The sequence below is a fragment of the Pollachius pollachius genome (assembly GCF_949987615.1).
Source record: "Pollachius pollachius genome assembly, chromosome: 2".
Taxonomy (NCBI): domain Eukaryota; kingdom Metazoa; phylum Chordata; class Actinopteri; order Gadiformes; family Gadidae; genus Pollachius; species Pollachius pollachius.
The window spans coordinates 6,787,906-6,813,114 of NC_136935.1; the positions used below are offsets into that span (position 1 = coordinate 6,787,906).

A 25,209-nucleotide genomic window follows, 5' to 3' on the forward strand; every position below is an offset into this window, starting at 1 on the left:
CTATCTGTCAATCGCAATGTTTGCTTGCCTTTGCTCTCTCTCTCTCTCTCTCTCTATCTCTCTCTCTCTCTCTCTCTCTCTCTCCATCTCTCCCAGCCGGGAAGGTCAGAGGTCGAAATTTATCAGGAAAGGAGCCAATAACACAACTACACACAACCACACACACACACACACACACACACACACACACACACACACACACACACACACACACACACACACACGCAAACACACACACAAGCGCTTAACTACCCCATCAGCAATGCCCAAAGGTTAGCTAAGCTGATTAAGATGTGTCAATGCTTCTCTCCATACACGTCGATCAACCAGGGAAATGGCACTCAACAGAGAGACAACTGGAGTCCAGTAAACGTTTGCTTTGAGTCTTCTGTTTCAGGGAAGGAGGAGATCCTGGAGACTGAACACAACAGCATGTTCAGTCAAACAAAGGTGGGATTAGCTTAGTTTCTAGGTATTCTTTCACATCGCTTAGCAGGGGTGATAACATTGTTAATGCTTGTGTGCATGTAGTTACAGTGCGGTGTAAATGCTCGCCACTACGTAGCATCACAGGGGTCAGCTTAGCTCAGGAGGTGGAGCAGGTTGACTTGTATCCGGATGGTTGCTAGTTCAATCCCCGGCTCCTCCTCTAGTGTCGAGGTGTCCCTGAGCAAGCCACCTCACCCTAACTGCTCCTGATGAGCTGGCTGTCAACCGTGCCTTGCACGGTTGACTCGGCCGTCAGTGTGTGAATGCGTGAACCATTGTAGGTCGCTTTGGTTAAAAGCGTCTGCTAAATGCCCTACACGTAAATGTAACCACAGTACAATTCAGCTCACATAAAAGAGCAACTCTGCATATGACTAATGTAGCGTCACGTCGCATGGCTAGCGCCCTCGTGTTCCAGCCCTACCCTACCATCGTCAAGTCAACCCCATCCCTCACATCGGAACCCGGCTGTGGGGGTCTTCCCCCGCCCCGATGCATCAAAGCCGAGTCACTGCACACGCCTCAGAAGGATGCCACACCCTCCGAAGGCAGTACGCACTTGCAGTAGCCCTTCTCCTCGGCGCGGAGTCCCTTCTTGTCCTCCCCAGCCCCCGCTATGCAGCCGGCCGCGATGGGAGCCTGCTCCTGAGTAGTCCAATCTCTGGGCGCCACTGAGGCCGCGCAGGGCTACAAGTGGCTGGCTTGATTGGCATTATGGCGGCGGTTTGAAATGGCCTCCTTGTTTTTGTTTTTCACCGCCACCGGGAGAACGATTGTGGGTGATGACTCCCATTCAAAAAGCACGTCCAATATGCAGGGATGACACCTCCAACTACCCGTGAACGTAATTGCCCATCTATTTGTTTCTGCCTTCTGAAACCCTCCAATAAAAGCCTGCTGTCAGAGGCCGACTGCCACAAAGTTTTTCGCAGAGACACTTCTGTGCTGCTGCAGGTTGATTCCTTTTTTCAGTCGGCAGGGCAAGGCTGTGCAGAGATGGGCTCTCTCTCTCTCTCTCTCTCTCTCTCTCTCGGCTCAGAGAGAGAGAGAAAGGGAGGGGCGACCAGCACTTAGTCCTAGTCTGAAGAGGCTCTGCCTGTGAAGGCTGACACCGAGAGAGAGGGGGGTTTAGTGAAGTGTGAATGCCACTGAAGACGTTCCAACACCAACTTAGATAAGTTGGTGTTGGGACATAAAAACAAATAAAAGCAAAGCAAAAAAAACAACAAAAAGGAGTTACTAAGTTGAGGTTCCACTAAGAAGGGAGGTAGAAAGGGAGATCGTCCGAGGAATCTACAGGAATCACTGATTATGAATACTTTTGGTGGTCAAAGTACCAGGAAAGGCCCAGAAAGAGGCATACTCCTTTTGACATTGGATATTATTTGACATTTGATCTTATCATTTGGTTATGAATAATCTGTATCAAATTTTTACAGATTAATTGACAATAACAGGATGGAAATGGTTAATAATAGAATAAATTCAAATGACTACAAATGCTCCAGTAGCACCAGAGAGGAAGCTCCATATTTGCCTCTTAACCCCTTTCATACACAGGACATTATTTGATTTTTGCTGTGAAAAAAAAAAATATATTCCTTTATGGGTCAATAATAATAATAATAAAAAAGATAACTTGATTTTAGAGGGGCCTTTATGTGTTCCCGAGGCATTAAACAGCCAGACGAGAAAACCGAGTAAACGAGAGAAAAAAAGAAAAAGAGAAAGGAAACGAAAAGTTACAATTGGGCGGAAGTTCAGCCGCTAAGACCATAGGCCTGGCCGGAGTAATAGCTCTTCTCCAGCTCTCTTTTTTCAGGGTTTAATAGACCCGGCATTGCGGCTCTCCACAGGGAGGGAGGGCTCCAGAAGGTGGGGGCAGCCACACCAAATGTTCAGCTGCAGTCATGCAGCCTGCCGTGGGGAGAGTGTGGAGTGGGGACCGGGTTCTCTGTCAGATGACCAGAGGCACGTGTCATGTATAGGGGACGGCTGGAGGACTGTGGAAGCGCTACAGACTCGGCCGGGAGACTGTGGAGATGGATGGACGTTGGGGTGATGTGCTGGTTTTGTTTGGAACCCCCGGATAGGACTTCATGTGTGACAATGGTGCAGAAAGGAGGTAGAGGAGGAAAGTAGTGAAAGGGGAGGAGGGATGAGCTGGTTCTGGAGATTGCTAATAAGATATTAGGATGGAGGATTTCACATTTACTGACATAAATGTGAGGCTCCCATGCTAGAGTACAGAAACCAGAATGACAAGCCATTCTTGGCATTAAGGGGGGAGGGGGGGTCAGACTGATGAAGAGGACCGGTTCCACAACCGTCCAGGTAAAGTTCCACTCAGCACTAACGAGCCTTGGTTCATCACCATAAGAAGGTCATCATCATCCGACCTTCAGAAGGTGGGATGTCCTCTAGGATTTGAAACGGCGGAGTCAGGTGTAAATTAAAGGGTGTGTGTTTGATCAGCCGTTACAAGTCATGCATCTACGTGGACACGCCCACTTGTGATGTCACTAAAACACAGGAAAAGGTCGATTTTCAAACGGCTTTAAACGGCTCATCACACTTACAGCTGTTTGGCATAATACAACCCCTTTAACAACAAAATCATCACTATTTTCTCCACAGAGCCCCGAGCTGGAGAGAACATTGTGTGTCTCGATCAGAAAGCCCTACTCCCCTCCCTGCTCGTATATGTGTGCTATTCTTGTTGGCAAGTTGGCAGAGAGGGCAATCATACTAGCTGCTTCTTATACTTCCTCTGCCAATGTGACACTGAATGACATCGATGTGATGTGTCATCGATATGAAACGGTGACGTTTATCAAAGAAAGTCGTACTTAAACATTTGGATGTGAGAGGAGCTAGTTAAAGGGGGAACAACATGGGCGATAACATATTCAGCACAAAGGCTTCTAGACTGTAACTGTCATCGACAGCAAGGGAGGGAGTGTGACAAGCGATGTTATCAAACCACAAAGTCATGTGATGTCAATTCAATGCAACACATTTTTGTGATTTCGATATAAAAGAAACAAAAACGATGGCGTCTCTGGTAATACCTGTTGGTGGACAGCGATCCTCTCTGCCTCTCACTCACCCACTCAATCACTGACTCACACACACACACACATCCAAAACAACCATCCCCCCCCTCACACCCTCATCAATAACACACAGACACATCGCTCAGCTCCACCTTAAACCTCTTCTGACTCCTGTGCCTCCTTCCCTCCACCTGTGTACCGTACAAGGCAGCCTGAGGTCTGCCCTCCCTACCATTAGTTATGGAGTGTAAACACAGACACACGCAGACACACTCGTCATCTCTCTTCCCTTTGCGCGTGTCTCTCTCCTGTGTGCGTCGCCTCCTGCCTTCCCTCCGCCTCCATCTTTCTCTCCGTCCACACCACTCGCACTTATCTGTCAAGTGCCACGCTGATGGTGGCGGGGCCAGAAACCATCAGCTCTGACTAGCTCTCAGCTTATCTCCAAACCATGTGATTGATTTTTCTCGTTAGCTATAATTTAATTCCCCCTCCACGTCTTTTCCAACCCAAATTAAATTGTCGTCGTCGTCGGAGGCCGGACGGCAAAGCCAGGGCGCAGAGTGCGGATGAGCTCGCTCGCTCGTGAGGGGCGGAGTGGGAATGGAGAAGAGGCGACATGAGGGAGATTGTGTTGGTTGGTGTATGTGTGTGTGTGTGTGTGTGTTTGTGTGTGTTTGTTTGTGCGGCAGTTTGTGTGTCTTGGTTAGGAGTCTGGACAATGCTTGATAAAAGGTTGAAGACAATGGATGTTACACTGTTGGGCATGGTCTTGAGATGTTCTCTAGCGTCACAAACAAACACACACCTCCCCGTACACAGTCAATCCCCCGCCCCCACACACACCCCAAATACATTCAGCATCACCCTCACCAACCCCGCCAACCCCCCCCCCCCGCCAAACACACACACACCACCACCCAAACAGACACACCTGCACAGAGACACAAACACCCCCTTCCCCAAATAGACACACACGCCACCACCCAAACAGACACACCTGCACAGAGACACAAACACCCCCTTCCCCAAATAGACACACACGCCACCACCCAAACAGACACACCTGCACAGAGACACAAACACCCCCTGCCCCAAATAGACACACACACCACCGTCACAAACACACCCCTAGACATACATTTAGACACACACACCCACACAGAAACAGATAGACACACATACCCCTACACACACAAACGCCCCCGCCAGTCCCACCCGCCAGTCCCACACAGCCACACATGCTGTGCGCAGTCTACAGCGGGGGGTCCCACCTCGTCCTTGTCCTCCGCCTGGATGAAGAGGGGCAGGGCGAAGCCCACCTGGGCCAGCTCGGTGATGCGCACGCGGTACTCGGAGCTGTTGAAGGTGGGGGCGTTGTCGTTCCGGTCGATCAGCAGGATGGTGAAGGTGGTCATCACCATGGCGTCCGAGGGGGTGCGGTCGTCATTCAGCTCTGTCCCCTGGGGGAGAGACAGAGAGGGGAAGTGAGGGAGAGAGAGAGAGAGAGAGAGAGAGAGAGAGAGAGAGAGCGAGAGAGAGATAGAGGGACAGAGGCAAACAAAGATAGACAAATAGATAGAGGGAGAGAGAGAAAAACAACCACACACAGAGACACAGAGAGACATGGGTGCTCAGTAAATATACCTAATATTTGGTTCTGAAGATATTGGATTTGACAAACATCTCTGCTAATGAAAGTTTTAAAATAACAGTGAAAAGAGAATTAGAGCTAGACAGATAGAGAGAGAGCGATACAGATACGCAGTCCAAGTTGAATGGAAAGAGACAGTGCTAATAAAAGCAGAGGGTGAGTGACAGAGGAGAGAGAGGGATGATGATGTGTAGGCCAGGGTGCTGAAAGGGGCCATTTGCGGCGGTGGTAGTAGTGTGTAATCTCAGTCAGGTATTTACAGCTGTTCGTTTATTGGATCAAAGGGGCTCTGATGGACGCCCGGCAATCATAGGAAGAGGCCAATTGGAGGCCAGCACGCACACACACAAACACACACACACACACACACATACACACACACACACACACACACACACACGCACACACACACACACACACACACACACACACACACACACACACACACACACACACACACACACTCAAGTTATCCAGATGTTAAAAGTAATTTCAGCTCTGCCCAAACTTGAAAAAGGCTTGTTCAACACACAATAATGCAAATGGACAACTCTATTCCGTTCTGGTGATTTATTTTCTTTGAGATGGATTTGATGGTTCTGGAAACATTGGATATTTGTATGGAATTAGGTGAAGTAGCAGATTGATGGCACAAAGGGTGGAATTTCAGGTGAAGAATAGTTTGATAACCTTCAAGATAAACAAAAGGACAAATCAAATCACATTCCACATCAGTATGCATCTAAATCATAATCATTAAACTAAACATCTCATGTTATCCCAAAGTAATTGCGAGAAATTCTGCTCTCCTCGCTTCAAGGCTGGTCTTTAAAGATTTCAGCTCTTTACTCTGTCCTCCAGACTTGCCTTCTGTGCCGCTGGAATCCACATCTCCCACTCCGATAGGCTTGTAGCAGCACCCTGGATTTGCTTCTTCACACTGTCTCACCGTAGCTCATAGCCATCTCTATTCACGGTGGAAACAGGTATTCCCTGAAGTTCTTCACAGGCTGTCTCTGCCTCTTCTATTGCAGCTCCAACCTCATCTTCAACATATCTCGGCCAGAGGTTGTTTTGGACTGTTTTTCGGACTTCATCCTGTTTTGCATCGCACTCCTCTGTTACCTTTTCCAGGTCTTTTTGCTGCTGTTCGTCCGGCTTGACTTCTTCACCTTCATCGGTCTCAGCTTCAAGGTCTGCCAGTAGTCCAGCCCTGTAGCCATCATTTGTTTCCTCGATGTTCCTTGCCAGTGACGTGAGCTTCTTGAACTCCTCTTGTAGTTCAGCTTTTGCCAAGTTTCCTGACGTTCTGCTCAGGAAGTTGGCTTGTTTGGTGAAGGCACTTCTAGCCAAGGTCCTCTTTTGCTTCAGCTCTTTCACTGTTTTCCCAAGAGCTTCCTTCGCCATTGTTTTTCCCAGTCATTTCTCCCTTTGCGATGACAGCTTTCCTTTCTTCAGGCTTTAATCCTGGGGTCTTCACTGCCACGCTGGATATGAGCTGGTTATCAACTGTCAAGTTATCCAGATGTTAAAAGTAATTTCAGCTCTGCCCAAACTTGAAAAAGGCTTGTTCAACACACAATAATGCAAAGGGACAACTCTATTCCGTTCTGGTGATTTCTTTTCTTTGAGATGGATTTGATGGTTCTTGAAACATTGGATATTTGTATGGAATTGGGTGAAGTAGCAGATTGATGGCACAAAGGGTGGAATTTCAGGTGAAGAATAGGTTGATAACCTTCAAGATAAACAAAAGGACAAATCAAATCACATTCCACATCAGTATGCATCTAAATCATAATCATTAAACTAAACATCTCATGTTATCCCAAAATAATTGCTGCTTGGTTTACAAACTTAATCAGTATCAATTGCCAGCATTTCCATTACATTTAGCTTGGACTTCACATTTATATTCAAACCAGATCCAAATCAAACAGAAAACAGCAAACATGATTCCTTCAAACATAACACTTGAATTAGTCCATACCAGTTGCGTCTGTAGTTGAACATGAGCTGTGTTTGTTGGCTGAGGAGACAAAGAGGGCTTGCTACGCTAACCCTAAACATTGCATACCCATGCTTGTTAAGAGGTCATGGGTCACATCCTGTCTGTTAACCATGTCACATACTGTCCTGTCTGGGTTAGCTCAGGCCTGGAGTTCCTCCACAGTTCTTCAGCAAAATTGTTTGATGCCACACACACACACACACACACACACACACACACACACACACACACACACACACACACAGGTACACACACACACACACACACACACACAGACACACACACACACACACACACACACACACACACACACCGGTACAGAAACAAACAGGTACACAAATCCAGGTACATATACACGCACACACACCTACAGGTACAGAAACACACGGGTACACACACCCAGGTACACAAACACTGGTTCACACACACACACACACACACACACACACACACACACACACACACACACAAAGGTACAGACACATACACCGACACGACACATACACACACACACACACACTGGTCCAAACACACACAGACACACACACACACCGACACACAGGTATGAAGACACAAACACACACACACACACACACACACATACACACAGACACAGACACACACACACACACACACACACACACACACACACACACACACACACACACACACACACACACACACACACCCACCCACCCACCCACCCACACACACACACACACACACACACACACACACACACACACACACAGGTACAGACACAGGCACACATACTCTGAGGCACATACACTCAGCTACACACACACCAAATGGGATTTAAGAGAAAAGTGTCCTATTCACACGTTGCAATTACACTCCTCTGCTCATCTTTCTGCCTGCCTGCACAGAAGCCGGGCTGCTGAGCTCCAGCAAGGCAATTCTCCCTCGGAGCCACTCTCGAGACAGACGGTCCTTTGCTCCATTGTGGATCCGGGGATGTAAGAGGCAATAGAATTAGGTGTGGGCAGCAGAACAGGGTGGGGTCCGGGTGGGGGTAATCAAGGCTAGTTTAGCCTTTGTTGCCCCCTCCGCCGCTGAATCGTTTGACCCCAGACCTCCAGACGCCCGGCGGTATATAAGCTGCCTGAAGTTGAGAAATTAGTTGTATTACCAGTGCTCTCTGAATCGATAGCAGCACAACAGCATCAGAAAGCACAAGCAGAAAAGGTGAGGGAAACAAAAAAAGAAAATCCATATCTTCTAAATACATTTGTGGGGGGGCTTTCATTTTTTTTTTTGCTATCAGCACTCGGCTAATTTTACTTTTTATTCTTTAAAGTCATTGATTTCAATCTGAGAAACAGAAGTGTATTTTCGTCTGAAAACCGATGTAATCTCTTTTTCATTACATTTAGACTTAGAAAAACCTGATTCCACTCATGGCCGTTGCTGGACAGCAGCTTACCGACACATTAGCTCGTCACGTGAATCTAAAGAATCACTCACCGGCCGGAAGCCATTTCCCCTCTGTGAACGTTTGGTGCTTAACAGGTTTCCCTGGAACCCGGCAGAACTGATCACTTTGATCGCAAATCCTCCTAGCTTGGAGGATTCGGAAAAAGAAGGCTATTAAACGCACTTCCTTCCTCCTATAGGGAACCGTGGAGCAAGAGAGACACGTAGAGACAGGGGGGGGGGGGGGGGGGGGGGGGGGCAGGGAGAGAGAGAGAGAGAGAGAGAGAGAGAGAGAGAGACACACACACACACACACAGAGAGGGAATCAGGGGACGGACTGGTGGCCAGCCATGGGGGTAAGAGGCTGGGTCGTCCCTGGTAAGTGGGCCGGGGAGAACGACCTGGGATCAGTGAAGGATAGAGGGATGAGCGGGACTTGGACCGGCTGCGGCGTGAGGTAGGGAACTCAAGGAAAGGAACCCTGAAGAAACATCAGATTCTAAATCCGAGAGGTTGATCCGTGTCCTCACCAGGCTAAGTCTCCTGGCTGGCCCTGTTCCCTAAGCATGAGGCTGTGGGAATGAGAGGGTTTGATTCTTCAGCGCTATGGAGATATGCATTGTGTCTCTGCATCGCTCATTTACTGAAGGCTTCAAATATTGGTGGTTTGCACGTTAACGTTTGAAGTGCGGTTTGGCCGAGGCATCGCCACACTGCACACGGTAATCTGGGAGAATCTTTTGGATGAAACAGTGATTTCAGGCCAGTATCACATGAAAGCTCCTCTGTGATCCGGAGGAGGAGCTGACTTCAATCGTTCCTCCAGGCTGTGACCCCCTCCCCAACTCTCCTGCACCACCAACACCATCAACACCTCCACTAACACCACCGCCATATCCTCCTCTACCACCACCACCACCATGACACCCCCATCTTTTCGTCCACCACCGCCCCCTCTGATCCATCCCATCTCCTCAACCACCACCACCACCTCCTCCACCACAACTACCACCACCACTAGTACTACCATCAAATCCCCATCTCCTCCTCCAGCACCACCTCCTTCACCACCACCACCACCATCTCCTCCTCCTCCACCTCCACCTCCTCCACCTCCACCCCACCCCAGCTGTAGCTCACCCTGACGGTGATGGTGAATCCCGCTGAGTAGAGCGGGTTCTCTCGGTCCAGCTGGCCGTTGACAGTCAGCGAGCCACTGATGTAGTCCAGGGCGAACATGCTGTTGGTGTTTCCTGGGTGGAGGAGAACACATATGGAGCAGGTGGGGGGAGGGAGACAGAGAGAAAGATTACTTTTTGATGGCGTGTATTTATATCTTGACCAGAAATACCATAATAGGTTTAGGGTGAGATATGTATAATGCCATATAATCATGCTCATGACTGCATTAACCTACATTGATTAATGGTTACTCAGTCAACTTAGTTAGTTGTTAGTTACATAGCGAGAGAAAGAGACAGAGAGACAGATAGAGAGAGAGAAAGAGCGAGAGCGAGAGAGAGAGAGAGAGAGAGAGAGAGAGAGAACAGGAGAGAGAGCGAGAGAGAGAGCGAGAGCGAGAGAGAGAGCGAGAGAGTGATTCTCCTCGATACAGACAGACAGACAGATATAGACAGACAAGAGTGTCAAGACAAAAAGTTGCAACAAAGAACACTGGAGATAAAAGTGTGCTGGCCACATGAATAATGGAACGTGGTGGTGGATTACACCACACCGGAGGCCTGTAGACACACTGTGTAATGTGTGTGTGTCAGGGTATGACAGAGTGACAGGGTGTACACTAACTCTCCAGCCACCCCTTTACACCAGCATTCCCTTGGTCACTAGTTTACCTTCCCACTCTGTGAGCCCTTCTACACAACCATGAGACAAATTCAATCAGCAAAAATGAGTTTAGAGTTCAAGAGGACCGAAATATCACCAGGTAAACTATTAAATATGCCTTTTAATCACCAATTAACAACACAAAGTTAGCGTTCATTCTTGGAGTTGCTCTTTACAAGTGTGTTGTATAAAAGAGTTAGAGAACAATCAGGGTAAAACAAGCCCATTTGTGCTGTCCTGGCCTTCAATGAGATTTGCAGGCTGCTGCTAATAATCCTGCGATAGATTCAGAGGGGCGGTAAGTAACGACACAAACCACAGGGAACGCAGCCATGTTGATACTCACTAATGTTAATACTCTGTCTTGTTATTTAATCAGCCAAGCTTTTCTCCTGCCATTCTCTCACTTCAGGGAAATTCAGGGAAATATTACAAACTCTCTCTCTCTCCCCCTTTCCCTTGCTTCAATGTCATCAACGCCCGTCTCTGTTGTTCCAAACCAAACATGACAACTAATTTCCACTGCAAACACACACACACACAGGCACTCACACAAAGACACACACACAGACATGCACACACGTACATTCGTTCCCACCTACAGACACACACAAACACATTACACACAAAGGTATGCACGCACACATACGCACACAAACCAAGAAACACACACACACACACACACAAAGACACACACGCAGACGCACCCACACACACACACACACACACACACACACAGAGACACCCCCACTGTGGTGAGAGCATGCCCTGCGGTCAGACGAAGTCCTTCTCTGTTGCGGCGTCGGCGCGGTGAGATAATTCAGCGCTCACATGATGTTATCGCCGCAAACACCTTTCAGCGGGAGGCAAACAACAGAGTGGACGCAGGGCTGGATGAGAGGGCCACTTAAACAGGGAAGACTCCCGACGCCTCATTCAATTACCCCTCAGTCGTTCCCGCGGCTCTTAACAGCTGTCAGCATGGCGTCGGGCCCGCACGCCGCCATATGGAACGGATGGAAGTCCTTTTACGAGGCAGCGGGACCAGGCTATGTGCATGTTCAGCAGAAAATATTAAATATAAATATGTCAACATATATATATATATATAGATATGAACCAGTATATATGTATTTATTGAAATGAATTGTATATTCAGCTCTATGCCCAGAGATTGATTGATGCTCCCCAGTTTCGGCCATCAATTCTTTATTTTATATACAGTATATATATGATATATATGTTCACTGTCAACGCCAGAATCACAGCCCTGAGCCGCACTCCACCTCACGCAGTCTGTACCGGACCGAGGAGTCCATTGCAGTGAGATAGGGTGAGGAAGGGGAGAAGGGAGTCGGGGGGGACGGGACGATGGGGCGTTTACACTGCAGAATGGCCCGGGGTCAACAGATTAACCCGTCCCCCGCTCTCCACTGCCTAATCTCTGATCTCTATTATTGGCCAGTAGTTGGCTGTACAGTAGGGGGGAGAATGGGGAGCTGAGGTCGGAGAGAGAGAGCAATGCCCTTGGGTAATTAGTCTGGATTGAGGCCAGAGGTGGGAGATAGAGAGTGGGAGGCGGGAGAGGAGAGACTCCGCTGCTTATATCTAGCTTCATGGTTGGCGGGTCGAGGAAACGGGCGACAGCATGTGTCTGGGACTACCGAGCAGGGTTTTTCTGTGTTTACCGGATGTCCGACACTCTGGGAAACATGTGGCAGCGAGGGGAAACATGGGAGACTGCTGCACACGTCCGATCAATAGCAGCTCACGTTGGTCTGTTGACAGCTACAAGATTGTTTCCTGTTCAAGAAACGGGGGAAGGAAAACCTTCACTTTAAACGAAAAAAGAAAAATAAATAATACTTGTAGCGCTGATAGGTTGTCATCAGCGCAGTAATCCAGAGGAACCTCAGTGGTCGGGGTGGATCGTGAATATTGGGTGTTATTAACCTCAGGGTGCAGCCATGTTGTCGCCTACCATTCAGACGGTGAATAAGGAGGCTCTTGCACTTTTGCACTTTCTATTGGGTGTGAAGGGGGGCGGAATATAGGCTGCACCCACCATATGAGAGCCCGCTCGGTGACGACTTCATGCCTTCAAATGTGCTGTCAGATGAGGCGGCCTGGCCAGAATGCTAATCTAATCCAACACACTCACCGCGTCTGCATGCCTGGCACCTGGCCTGGAAACCAGAGGCAGCGGGGGGAAATGTGTAAAGACAAATCCATATATCTCACTCTCTCGTCACCCGCAAATACACACACAAGCGCACACATGCACACACGCGCACAAGCGTAAAGACATACACACACACACACACACACACACACACACACGCACAAGCGCACACACAAACACACACACACACACACACACACAAACACATGCACACATAGTTAAATGCATGACACGTGACGTTGTGAACTGACGCTCTCTGAACCAGCGGCTGGCGACGGCCGCGGCGTGTGCAGCATCAGGGAAACGAAACGCTCTGATTCATCGCTTCAGGGCCCGTGGATAAGGCCCCGGGTCCCCAACCCCTCAGTTTGCAGGGGCCCGGGAGACAGGCTAAACTGATAGAGAGCGACTTCAGGGGCCCATTGAGGGGAAATATAATTCTAATCTAATTGCTGATAGAGAACGGTCTCCTGCCGCTACGCTGTGATTAGAGCCCCGGGGGGGAGAGCTGTGATACACACCCCCCCGCCTGCCCACACGCAAACGCAGAGACACACACACCCCCCCCCGCTCGCCCGCACGCACACCCACACACATGCAGGCCCATGCGCAGACATACACACACAACCCCGCCCGCACACGTCCACACACGGAAACAGACCTTACATACACACGCACACGTACATGCATGTGGGGGGGGGGTGTTTTTGAGTGCAGCACACACGCAGACACACTAGCAGACACACACGCAGACACACACAAAGACACATGGGTAGACGCATACAGATACACACGCAAACACACATGTAGTCACACACACAAGCAGGCACACGTGCAGACACACACTTGTGGGAGTGTGTGCTTGAGTGCCAGGCACGTGCAGACACACACTACCAGCCATACCCACAGACACACATGCAGACACATACTAGTAGACACACACAACCACACACACACACACACACACACAGACACACACACACACACACAAGCATTCACACCTTACACATACACACACACATGCATGCCGGAGGGTGTGTTTGAGTGCAAGGCGACATTAATTATGCGGGACTCTAGACGATTGGTCCAGCCCCTGCATTACTGACAGAAGTGGACTGGAAAATGAGAAAACTGTTTTGATGACTAGAGGAAATGCGAGCGGCTCGCTTACACATTCATGGAGATGCACGCGCATACACTCACACGCACGCACACCATTCGGCCATTACCATCCCGCATAGCATATATGAAATAAGTGTAATTACATAGTCTTGGGTAACAAGACAGCAGCCCTCTAAATTAAAAGTCCCATTAGATTGTATTTTCCGAACAAAAGGTACGAAGCATAATGAATTTCGTTTGTAATGTAATTTCCCATTCCTATTCATAGGCGTGTTTGAATCGGTTAGTGATGAAGGAGGATAAGGTGGTTATTACTGACATACGTTAGAGTGTTCTTCGGCGTTCTTCTGACCGTTTGCAGAGAGCTGCCGAAAGAAAGCACGTCACAGAGAGAGAGTGGGCAAGGAAAGAAGATAAGGGCAAGTTGCGTCGAAAGAGAGCTCAGAGTTGGAAAGCGGAATAGAGATGAGTGTGTTGTGCTTGTTTGGATGAGTGTGTGTTGTTCTTGTTTGGAAGAGGGTGTGTTGTGCTTCTTTGGAAGGTAGTTCAGCGAGAACAGGGAGGAGAAGGTGTGCATCTCAATCAAGTTGCAGCACACACGGATCGACTATCTTGATCCGTGACTCCCTCTCTCTCATTCCTTCTCTCTCTCTCTGCCTCTCTCGCTCTCAATCATTCTCTCTTTTCCTTACTCTCTCTCTTTCTCTTCCTCCCTCTCTATGCCTCTTCCTCTCCCTCCCGCCCTCTTTCTCACCCTCTCTTCCCCTCTCCCTCTCTCCTACTCTCTCTCCCTCTCTCCATCTCTCTCTTCCTCTTCCTCCTTCTCCATCTCTCTCCATCTCTCTGTCTAACCCTAACCCTTGCTGCCGTGAGCTTTTAGGACGTCTGAACCGAAGTTGTCTCGAGTGTGATCTCTCTCTCTCTCTCTCTCTCTCCCCTTCTCTCTCCCCCTTCTCTCTCTCTCTCTCTCTCTCTCTCTTCCCCTCTCTCCCCATCTCTCTCCCCCATTCCCTCTCTCCCTCCCTCTCTCTGTTCCTCTCGCGGCCTTGAGCTTTTAGGACGACTGAACCAAAGTTGTCCCAAGTGTGATCTCTCTCTCCTCTTCTCTCCCACCCCTCTCCGGCTCTCTTTCTTCCTCTTCCCTCTCTCTCTATCCCTCTATCCCTTTCTCTCCCTTCCTCTCTCTCCCCATCTCTCTACCTTCCTCTCTCACCCTCCCTCTCTCCCTCTCTCTCCCTCCCTCTCTCTCTCTCTTTCTCCCATGAGCTTTTAAGACGTCCGAGCCCAACTTGTCCCGAGTGTGATCACCATGACTAAGCTCGTGGCAACTGTTTCCCTCCAGTTTTCTGACAACGCTGTGGGGGTGCTGGAACGCTCTCAGTGATGAGCGGTGGCGCACGGCCACTTCCCGGGAAAAAGTCTCGGGGCGAAGCTTTTCGTGCGCTATGCTAAATGTACACAAATTAGTGTCACTTTTGGGGGGATTACGCCCACCAGCCGGTGATGAGGGTGAGCTTTTAGATATTGTCCTCAAAAGTGTGGTGCCGCCGCCGCGGTTTTGTGTCACACAGAGACAAGTTAGCGCACGCATGCGGGTGCACACGTACGCTTCACGGCACCTGCGACTGGAGTGATTGTGTCCGTCTGTGTGCGTCTGGCTGACAGCTAGTGTGTGTGTGTGTGTGTGTGTGTGTTTTGTGCTTGTTTGGGGCTGCGGTGATCAGCGATAATGCACCTCCCCCAGAGTGTCATCTGGAGACAAGCTGAATTTCATGAATATGGAATTAACCATTTTTTAATAAAAGTTTTCTTCTGGGTTTTGAGGGGCAAATATCTGGATTCAAAGTGAGGCTCTTGTTCACCGTTCAATAACTAGATATCATGTATGAATAACTTTCAAATATCAAGTACGAGGAATAACTTCCAAATTTCACTTACAAGGAATAACTTCCCTAATATCAACAACCAAGAGAAACGACCAAATACCAATTACCAAGAATAACTTCCAAATAACAAGACAGACTACTATATACAAAGGACCCAAAAAGCATCAGATTACCAAGACGAACAACCAAATACAAAAAAACAAAAATAAAAGTACCAGGACTGAATGCCAAATGCCAAGAATAAATATCATATCTCCCCGCACTGCAGTCCACTGCAAAAATAATAGTGCCAAAGTGTTCCATGCCACACAACGGTGACCCAGATGATACACGTGGACCAAACGAGTCGCCCTGCATGGAGACATCTCAAGGCATTGTCACACAGGTCACAGACAAACTCTTGCTTCACACCCACCAGCTCTCAAGGTATATAATCAAACTCTGAGCAATCGACTGATCTGTCGGCTCAAGGTGTCAACTGTTCGCTTCACATTGAGGTGCTCTCGTGTTGAGTGAGTGTGTGTGGATGCCCTACAGTATCCCTCTCTCTACCTCCCTCTCTCTCCTGTCTGTATTGTGGATCGGATTTACTCCGTCATCCCCTACTTGTTGGGTCTTACTCTTGACACACAGACAAATAATTCAGATTTCCATGCGACTACAAGTGGCAAGAAAACGGCACTCCTTGTTGTTGTTTAGTTGTTTAGAAGTTACAGCACTACAAATAGGAGGTAAAAATGACATGAATAAATAAGAATAATATGAAAATGAATGAGTTTCGGATGTAAAATTATCCAAAGGAATAATGCTTTGATGCAGAAAAGCAGTCGACCCTATTGTGAAAATCACGAGATATAAAAACTATCGTGAAGCAAGTCTTTTCATTGTCTACAGAAGTGAAACGTGAATTAACTCCGGCAGTGTACCATAGCGGGAACACTAGTAAACACTGGAGAGACAGACAAACGACACAGTGTCCGGTTGAGTGATGCATGGCCGTGTTATCCGATGGGACAAAGAGGATCGAGCCACTCCTGCACATTATCGGGATTCCTGCACAGATTATAGGTGAAGGTGTGTGTGTGTGTGTGTGTGTGTGTGTGTGTGTGTGTGTGTGTGTGTGTGTGTGTGTGTGTGTGTGTGTGTGTGTGCGTGTGTGTTTGTGTGTTCAGGGGATGAGCCTCAGACTGACTTATTGAAAAGAGCCCAGAGATAGCCCTGGCTTTCACTGGGACACTCTGCCAAGAGAATAAAAGCTATAAGCCTTGTCCGTATCACGGCCGGCCGCTGCAGATACAGAGCAGTCGGCTACCGGGGAATGAGAGGGAGCAACGTGAAGAGGCTACACACAGCGATAGAGATACGTACAGAGATGGCATGGGGAGCGTGCCGATGTGTGTGTGTGTGTGTGTGTGTGTGTGTGTGTGTGTGTGTGTCTGCAGGTGAGAGAGAGGTTACAATCTCCTTTTCCTACTTATCGGTGTGCTCATGCGGGACATGGTGTGGCGTCACGTCTGACCTGTGTGTTGGGGAGGACAGCGGGACAAGGCCCACTCGTCCCTCACAGAACCACTCGTCCGGACCGGGGTGGGAGTGGAGGTGTGTGTGTGTGCGTGCGTGCGTGCGTGCGTGCGTGCGTGTGTGCGTGTGTGCCTGGTCTGGAGGGTTGGTGGTTGGGCTGGTACCATGTGGTCCTCCCTCTGGGGGTCAGAGGGGGTCGATGTGATTCAGGACCGGGTTGGACCACTGAGATGCAGCCTCTCTAACGCCCTCCCCAGCCTGGGGACAGGACATATGTTTTTTCTCTCCCTCCCAGGAAGAGGAAGATAAATGAAAGATATCATCGGCTCGTATCGCCTCCCTCTGCTATTCTGCTTAGCCTGGTGCAAATTCAAAACAGGATCTGCTTCCACACACGGCGGCGATGTTTGGGGAGGCCTTGAGAGGTATGGAGAGGAGGGACGTTTGGGCAGACGCAAGGTGGTGGTGGCAGTGGGGGCTGGGGTAAGGATGGGATAAGTTGTGCACGTCGGTGTGTGTGTGTATGTGTCAGTGTGTGTCACGATCACAGATAGCATACAAGACAAAACAGAGATGAACAAGAGACGAATGGGAACAGCTTGGCACAGATCCTGATGCTCTGGTGTCTTGTTGCAGGACAGCCCTTCACATAAAGACTCTCACACTGTCGTTAAAACACAGCACACAACAGACCCCGGACACGGCCACGTCTACTGCTAACAGAGGGCTTGTTGTTATGGATACAATGCACACAACAGTCCATATTCTGTGGTTGATGTTGTTACCGTAAAGTACAATCACATTCTAAAAGCCCTGTTTGAAAGTGATTGGGCAATGTGAAGACTTTATCAAGGATATTTTTGACTTGCAAATCACTGTGTAATTTTATTCCAGTCATCAAGATAATGCCTGTGTCGCTCGTGTTGGAATAAGACGCACAGTTGGATGTTTGCCCTCTATATCTCCAAACCGTCATTAGCAGAGATGTTTTTCAGAGCCAATGTCTTCAGAGCCAAATATTGTGGAGGATGTATTGAGCAACTGTAACTTTCTTTCTTTCTCTCTTTCGCCACTTGCTGTTCACCGCTGGTCTTATACACACGCACGCGCACACGCACACACACACAAACATAAACAAACACACATGTACGCACGCACCTATGTACGCACGCACACACAAAGTCACACACATACACACACACACACACTAACAAAAACACACACACACACACAAACAAACAAACATTTACAGTGATATCGCTGATGGAAAAAATAGAACTGCTGAGGTCATTTTATATTCATGATTGCGACTGGAGCCATAGCAACTGATGCAACAACAGCAGGCAGGCAGATATTTGATTCCCTAGTAGGGCTGCTCCAGTATTAACTAGATACCTGGACAGACAGTCCTCTGTTCACCTGCCTATCTTCCTAATGGACCAATGGTCATTCCATAGCCTCGGGCCTGTTCTCCTCTTTAATTGAATTGTTATTGTGCACATCTTGAATAGACTTTACTTGGCATAAGACTGCCAACAGTTCATATATGGTTTTTGTATGGTACTTTTGTTAGTAAACGTCAATATAAATTAAATGAATGTAACTACAATCCGCATTTTATCACTGAGATATGCAAATGTAACCAGATCTTTGAGATGATTTACAGTGAGTTTTTAATCATTTTGAAGCCGTTCTCGGAGGGGGTTATTGACTGCCTTGAGGGCTTTAAAAGATGTACATCATAAAACCAATAAATGCCTTTGAACCACTTTCCCCAGCTTACCAAGACACAAACACACAGCTTTGGCTGCTAGCTGTTAAGTGTAGGAAGCTAAAAGCAACTTAGCCTCCTGCTTTTAGGTGTATTGCATGCAGAGGGGTATGCCAGTGGCTAAATCTGTTTTGAAGAAGTCCTTATAGGGAAGCAATGTTGATTGGACAAGCTCAACAGTTGATCAGAAATCTCCATAAAATAAACTTTCTTAATAGTAAAACCAAATGATTAAAGCCATTTATCAGAGGCCTACACAAAACTCGCCCCGTTGAGAAAAAGAGCGAGCCTTCCCCTTTTGAAGCCGAGTTTGTTTTGATGCGGAGTGTCCGCGTGTCACGGCTAAGAGGGGCCGGAATGGTCCTTTCTCCTTGGGTAGGAGCCAGCCACCAGTAAGACGATAATGCGGAGAGATGAGCCGTTGGATGCTGATGAGAGCGGTGGGACACAACAACACAACGGCAACACAACAGCAGCCACGCGATCGGCTGCTCGGCGCTATCTCCCGCTCGCATCGCCATCGCTGCAGCCCGCGTCCCTTCCCATTGGACGAGGCGACGGCGGCGATCCCCATCTCGAGTCGCTTCCGTCATTAGCATAAATCTTCAGCGCAATTAAAACCTCGTTTATCGTTAATTACCGAGCTAATGAGACGAGTCCCGCAGGACTGAGTCGCGCCCTCTGAGGACACCGTGGAGGAGGGTCGGCCGAGCGGCGCTGCTGCCAAAAGCAAGCGCGCCCCCGCGGAAGTACACAGACAGGCGTGCGCACGGACGTGCACATAGACATACACACAGATGTGCACAAAGACGGGCACACAGACATGCGTATGGATGTGCACAAAGACATGAACACAAACGCACTGGCTCACATCCAAAAAATTAACATTAACGACAGGACAAGCACGCGCACACAGACACACACACACACTGGCACCACATCATCCTTCACATTTCATTATCCATCAGACTTATAACGATTTTATCAGGCCTACAGACTCCGTCTCAATAACAGCTTAGCACGCCGCCATAACTCTTGATTTCACCATGACAGAGGGTGCGACGCACCACCTAATTAATGAGTTTTTAATGCTCCTCTCCTCTGGAGGTTAGCACTTCCACTTTGGCAACAAACACAACAAACAGGCCGTGATGCTGCGTGAGCTCTGAGCTGGCCCTACCAAGTCATGTGGTTGGGTGCGCCCTGAGCGGGCCGTACCATCTCACGTGGTGGGTGTGCCCTAAGCGGGCTGTACCAAGGTGTGTGGCGTTGTGACGTAGCGGAGGGTAGAGCTGATCGACGCAGAAAGCACTACATATTATTAGGGATACACGATTAATACACAGTGTATGGGGAAGGTCGTGTTTACACACAGACATGACCTCTGTATCCACACGCGCATCCACACACGCACGCACACAGACAGACAGAAAGACCCATAGACCCACAGACAGACACACAGACAGACAGACAGACGCGCACACACACACACACACACACACACCCAAACCCACACACACACACACACACACACCAATAGTGCTTTATAAACTTCAGACGTTCACGCAGACCCGTAGCAGCACCCACAACGGCAAGTATCCACGGTAGCACCGTGACACACCAACACTTGATCGCCCCCCTTTGCACCAGAGCACCGTCGAGATCCAACCCTCCCCACGCAGAGTGGCTGGTCTGTCGGGGGCGGGCTGCATTCCAACACAGAGCACCGAGGCTAGGCAGTGACTCAGCAGATGGTTGAACAAGGAACATCTCCATCATTCAGGTGACCCTGCGGCGCGACAGGCTTATCGCAGCCCGTCAGGCTCTATCGGAGAGAGGGAGCCGCTCGGAGCCCGGGGGCGGCGCTCTCCCGCCGGGCCCGGCCATCTTGGGCTCCGCAGGGGCCCGCAGGAGCCCGCAGGAGCCTTTAAAGGGCCTGGCATTGGAACAGAGCTGAGCTGCCTGAGCTGAACCTGGTGGTTTGTTCTGTATGGCGGCCCCAGCTCGCTACACAGATCATTGTCTGGAGCCAGACGGCAGCCTCTCTGGAAGAGGCGTCGTTCATTGGACGAACCGAGAAACTGCTGATTGTGGTGAAACAATATCAAAATGGCGTCACAGGGATGCTATGTTTTTTTTTTACCATAATGCACTGGTGCCATGAGGGGGGGATGCGGGAGGTGTGCTTTGGAGACTGGAGATTGGCAAACCAGACACACGGCAGCTCCTATCTACAAGACTTTTATATTGAAGAAAGCAAACAAACACAAACCAGGGGAATATATATTTGTTCACAGGTTCCCTGGGCCAACTTGCTGGTTTGTTGTCCTGCTCTTTAATAGAAAAATATAGAATATACCACTCGCTATGTACTTTTTACAATCAATATCAGCACAGAGATTGCAAAAGTTGAATCTCATGAGACTTCTATATGCATTTAAATTTCATCTGAGAATTGTTGTAGTTGAAAGTGTTTTTTGTCATCAACTCACCGATCAAATACAGAAACTCTACCGAGCTCAATACAAACTCAAACACCAAACCTCGGCTGCCACCATAAAGAAATTAGCAACATATCATAGTAACGTTATTTGCCTTGTTGGGACTGAAGTATTTACATATATAATTATTTCCACCGCCACCATTGTGGAGGTCAAGAACACAGTGATAAGCAGACAGACAAAACACCCCACCTTTCAGTGAATACGTATGTCCTGCTCTGACAACCTCTTCCCTATCAAGGAGTCTAGACACTAGAGCCTAAAGTCGAGACTCTGGACTAGACTCTAAACTCCTCATAGGAGTCTAGGAGTCAGTCATAGGGAAGAGGTTTGTCTAGACTCTAGACTCAGACCCTAGAGTCCAAAGTCTAGACTCAAGATTCCTCATGATAGGGCAGAGTTTGGGAAGAGGACTCTAAAGTCTAGACTCTAGAGTCTAAAGTGTAGGCTCTAGACTCTAGTCTAAAGTCTAGATTCTATACTAGACTCTAGACTCCTTATGATAGGGAAGAGGATTGTCTAGATTTTAGACTCTAGAGTCCAAAGTCTAAAGACCAAAGTTTAGACACCTCATGATAGGGCAGAGTTTAGGAAGAGAACTCCAGACTCTAGACTCCAGACACTTCATGATAGGGAAGAGGCTTGGAGGAGGATGGGAAGTCTAGAGTCTAGACCCCCAGCCGTGAGTATGCCCATAGCGACCCGGAGGGCCCGACCTGTTGGTGATGATGAACGGCTCTGTGGAGCATGTGGCCGCCCCAGCAGCCATTGATCGCTGGTCTTTGATGAGGCTTGTCTATTATGGCTGAGGGATTATGATAAGCAGTGATTGACTCTCCGGTGCGGCGGCTGATGTCGGATTGATTATGTGCCACGGACCTGAGATGATGGTGTAGCCAATCCCACGCGGGCGTCCCAGATCCTGGTCAATGGCTCTTATCTTCCGCACCTCGTAGCCCTGCGGACACAACAACACACACACATACACATTCAATAACGTGCATGAACACACACACACATGGTCAGTAACGCACACACACAAACACAACGCACCTGTTCAGTTATGTACAAGCAGAATGCACACACACACACACGCACATGCGTGTTTGTCCGGGCAAGTTACTGGACTCACACACACACACACACACACACACACACACACACACACACACACAAACACACACACACACACACACACACACACACACACACACACACACTCATACGGTTACCCACACATGCGCAGGCAGCCACACACGCATTATTAGCATAAACATATGAAAACACACACACAGACAGACATACTAACTCATTTGCATTGCACACGTACATGTTTAGGAAGGCATGTGGGCACAAACAAGCATATACACATAAGTACAAACACCCACACAAACACAAACAGCGTATAATATTGGCTGTGTAATCTTCAGTCAATAGAGAAAAAGCTAATTATGCAGCCGTGTAGCATCTCCAAACGGGGTACGTTTCTGACTCTCCCCTCAGTTCCACCAAGCATCAGTGAGACGGTCGGTGAATACACAGCTGCAACAAATGAAATAACATGACATAAAGGATGAGCAAGAATTGTTTACTACTGCTCATCCACCTTGATTTATTGATACCGTAGGAGAGCAAATATGTTTCGCCACCTTTGATGTTGCCTCTGTATTTACATTTTCGACTCAACATGATGGTTTATGAACCAGCGGGTCAGATATTTTGAAGTCATCCCCAGGGATGAAGGGATGAGGTAGAAGTATTCTATTAGAATGCAGACACCATAACACTTGAAGACGCATTTAGTGCAGAATCCGATTTACCGTCAAGCCTAGACCCTGTATCATCTATACATTCCAAAAGCCACAAAATGGACCCTTTTTTGCAAAATAATAAACTGCATCACAGCAGGGTGGTCATAAATACTCTCTCCCCCTTTTCCAGCCTCCCTCTCTCTCCCCCTATCTCCTTGTTTTGCTGTGTAGTGGGTCATTAGCTATCCATCCGAGCAGATTTCACCTCTTATTGTTTCTAAAACTCTCCGTCTGAGCCAGTGAGTCTGCATTGCGACCCAGAAGGAGAGAGGGGCAAGCGAGAGGAGTGGGGGGAGAGAACCAGAGAGCGACGGCGACTGAGAGAAAGCTATTTGAAAAGTCTTTGATCCGTAGAGCTTCCTGAGCGCTCTCGCCTCAATCAGACATGGCTGTGATACGTCAGAAAACACCTCCTGTGCAATGGAGAACGAAATGGCAGGACCCACTACACACTTCGTAATTATCTCTCTACCCTGTCTTCTCTCTCTCTCTCTCTCTTTTTTCGTCTCTCGCCAAATCTCTCTGCCTCCCATTGATTCTGCAAATTGTGTTGGAGACGTGAGTATGCTTCATTTCTGCCAAAGCGTCTTCTGTCATTGACCAATTACAGCAGAATCAATTACAGGCCTTTTAGAGTGGGGGGCGACACACACTGATCTATGGCAGAGATACAAACGCAGGCAAACACACACACACACACACACACACACACACACACACAACCACACACACACATACACACACACACACACACACACACACACACACATACCTATGCACACACGTACACACACAAACATACAGGCACGCAAGCGCACACACACACAAGAACGCACACACACACACACACACACACACACAACCACACACACAGCTGTGACAAAATAGATAGAGAAGAGAGAGAAGGAGGAGGGGGGGGGGGGGAAATGCAAAGTGAATGCGGAGGGGAGGCAGATTAGAACGGCGCTCTAATAGGACATATTCTCAGAGAGTCCACGCAGGTGGAATATGTTCAATCAGGTGTGCCAGAGAGACGTGTCAGCTGGTGGCAGGAGGTGTGGGGGCTGTGTGCCGAACACACACAGCACCTCTGTGATTTCGTGCCCATTTGGAGCTCATTGGTTTGACAGACAAATTGTTTTTGTCCCGGGGAATGGGCCGAGATGTCTGAGCAGCGGTGCCGTGATGTTCAAAGCAAGAGCCGCCGGAAAAAAACTTTTGCCCTCCCTGTGATTTCATGTGATGTCTTCATCTTTTTTAGCCTTTTTCTCCTCCTCTGGTGACAGGTTGATCATAGGATGTAAAAGAAGGCAAAGAGGGAGAGAGGGAAAGGACGAGAAGGAGAGGAAGATGCACATGCACACACAAACCTAGAGAGAGTGTTCCTAGAGAGAGACAGTGAGAGAGAGAGAGAGAGAGAGAGAGAGAGAGAGAGAGAGAGAGAGAGAGAGAGCAAGAGTGCGGTGTGAGAGCGAGAGCGACAGAGAGAGAACGAGAGAAAGACAGAGATCAAGAGAGAGCGAGAGTGCGAGAGAGAGAGAGACGGAATAACGTGGATGAACGAGTCAACACGTTTGAGCAATGGCCCGGGGCCGCAGGGCGGTGTGTTTGATAGGCCCGCCCCGCGCTCAAATGTCAGGGGCCTTGAGGACCGCTGACACGCGCTCTGTCACCGGGCGGTCCCGCTCTTATCATCACCAAACACTAACTAATGGAAACGACAGCGCCTGATCGAATACTCTATGCAGACAAACAATGTTTGTGTGTGTGTGTGTGTGTGTGTGTGTGTGTGCGTGCGTGTGCGTGTGTGCGTGCGTGCGGATATCTGTGTCTGTGTGTGTTTTTAGGTGCCTCTGTCTGTTTGTATGCCTCTGTGTGTCTTGGGTGGTGTGTATCTATATGTATCTGTATGTATGCATTTATGT

General features: G+C 48.6%; 1 protein-coding gene across 1 annotated transcript in view; it reads right to left on the minus strand.

Moving 5' to 3' along the window:
• The window catches only part of cdh23 (cadherin-related 23), a gene marked incomplete at its 5' end in the record, with an annotated part of 162,057 nt that overhangs the window by 78,715 nt on the left and 58,133 nt on the right, over positions 1 to 25,209 (minus strand). Inside the window, 3 exons of the mRNA XM_079729051.1 lie at positions 4,820 to 5,008; positions 9,786 to 9,898; positions 22,353 to 22,431. Coding sequence (XP_079585177.1) covers positions 4,820 to 5,008; positions 9,786 to 9,898; positions 22,353 to 22,431 — 381 coding nt within the window. The remainder of the gene's footprint in view (positions 1 to 4,819; positions 5,009 to 9,785; positions 9,899 to 22,352; positions 22,432 to 25,209) is intronic.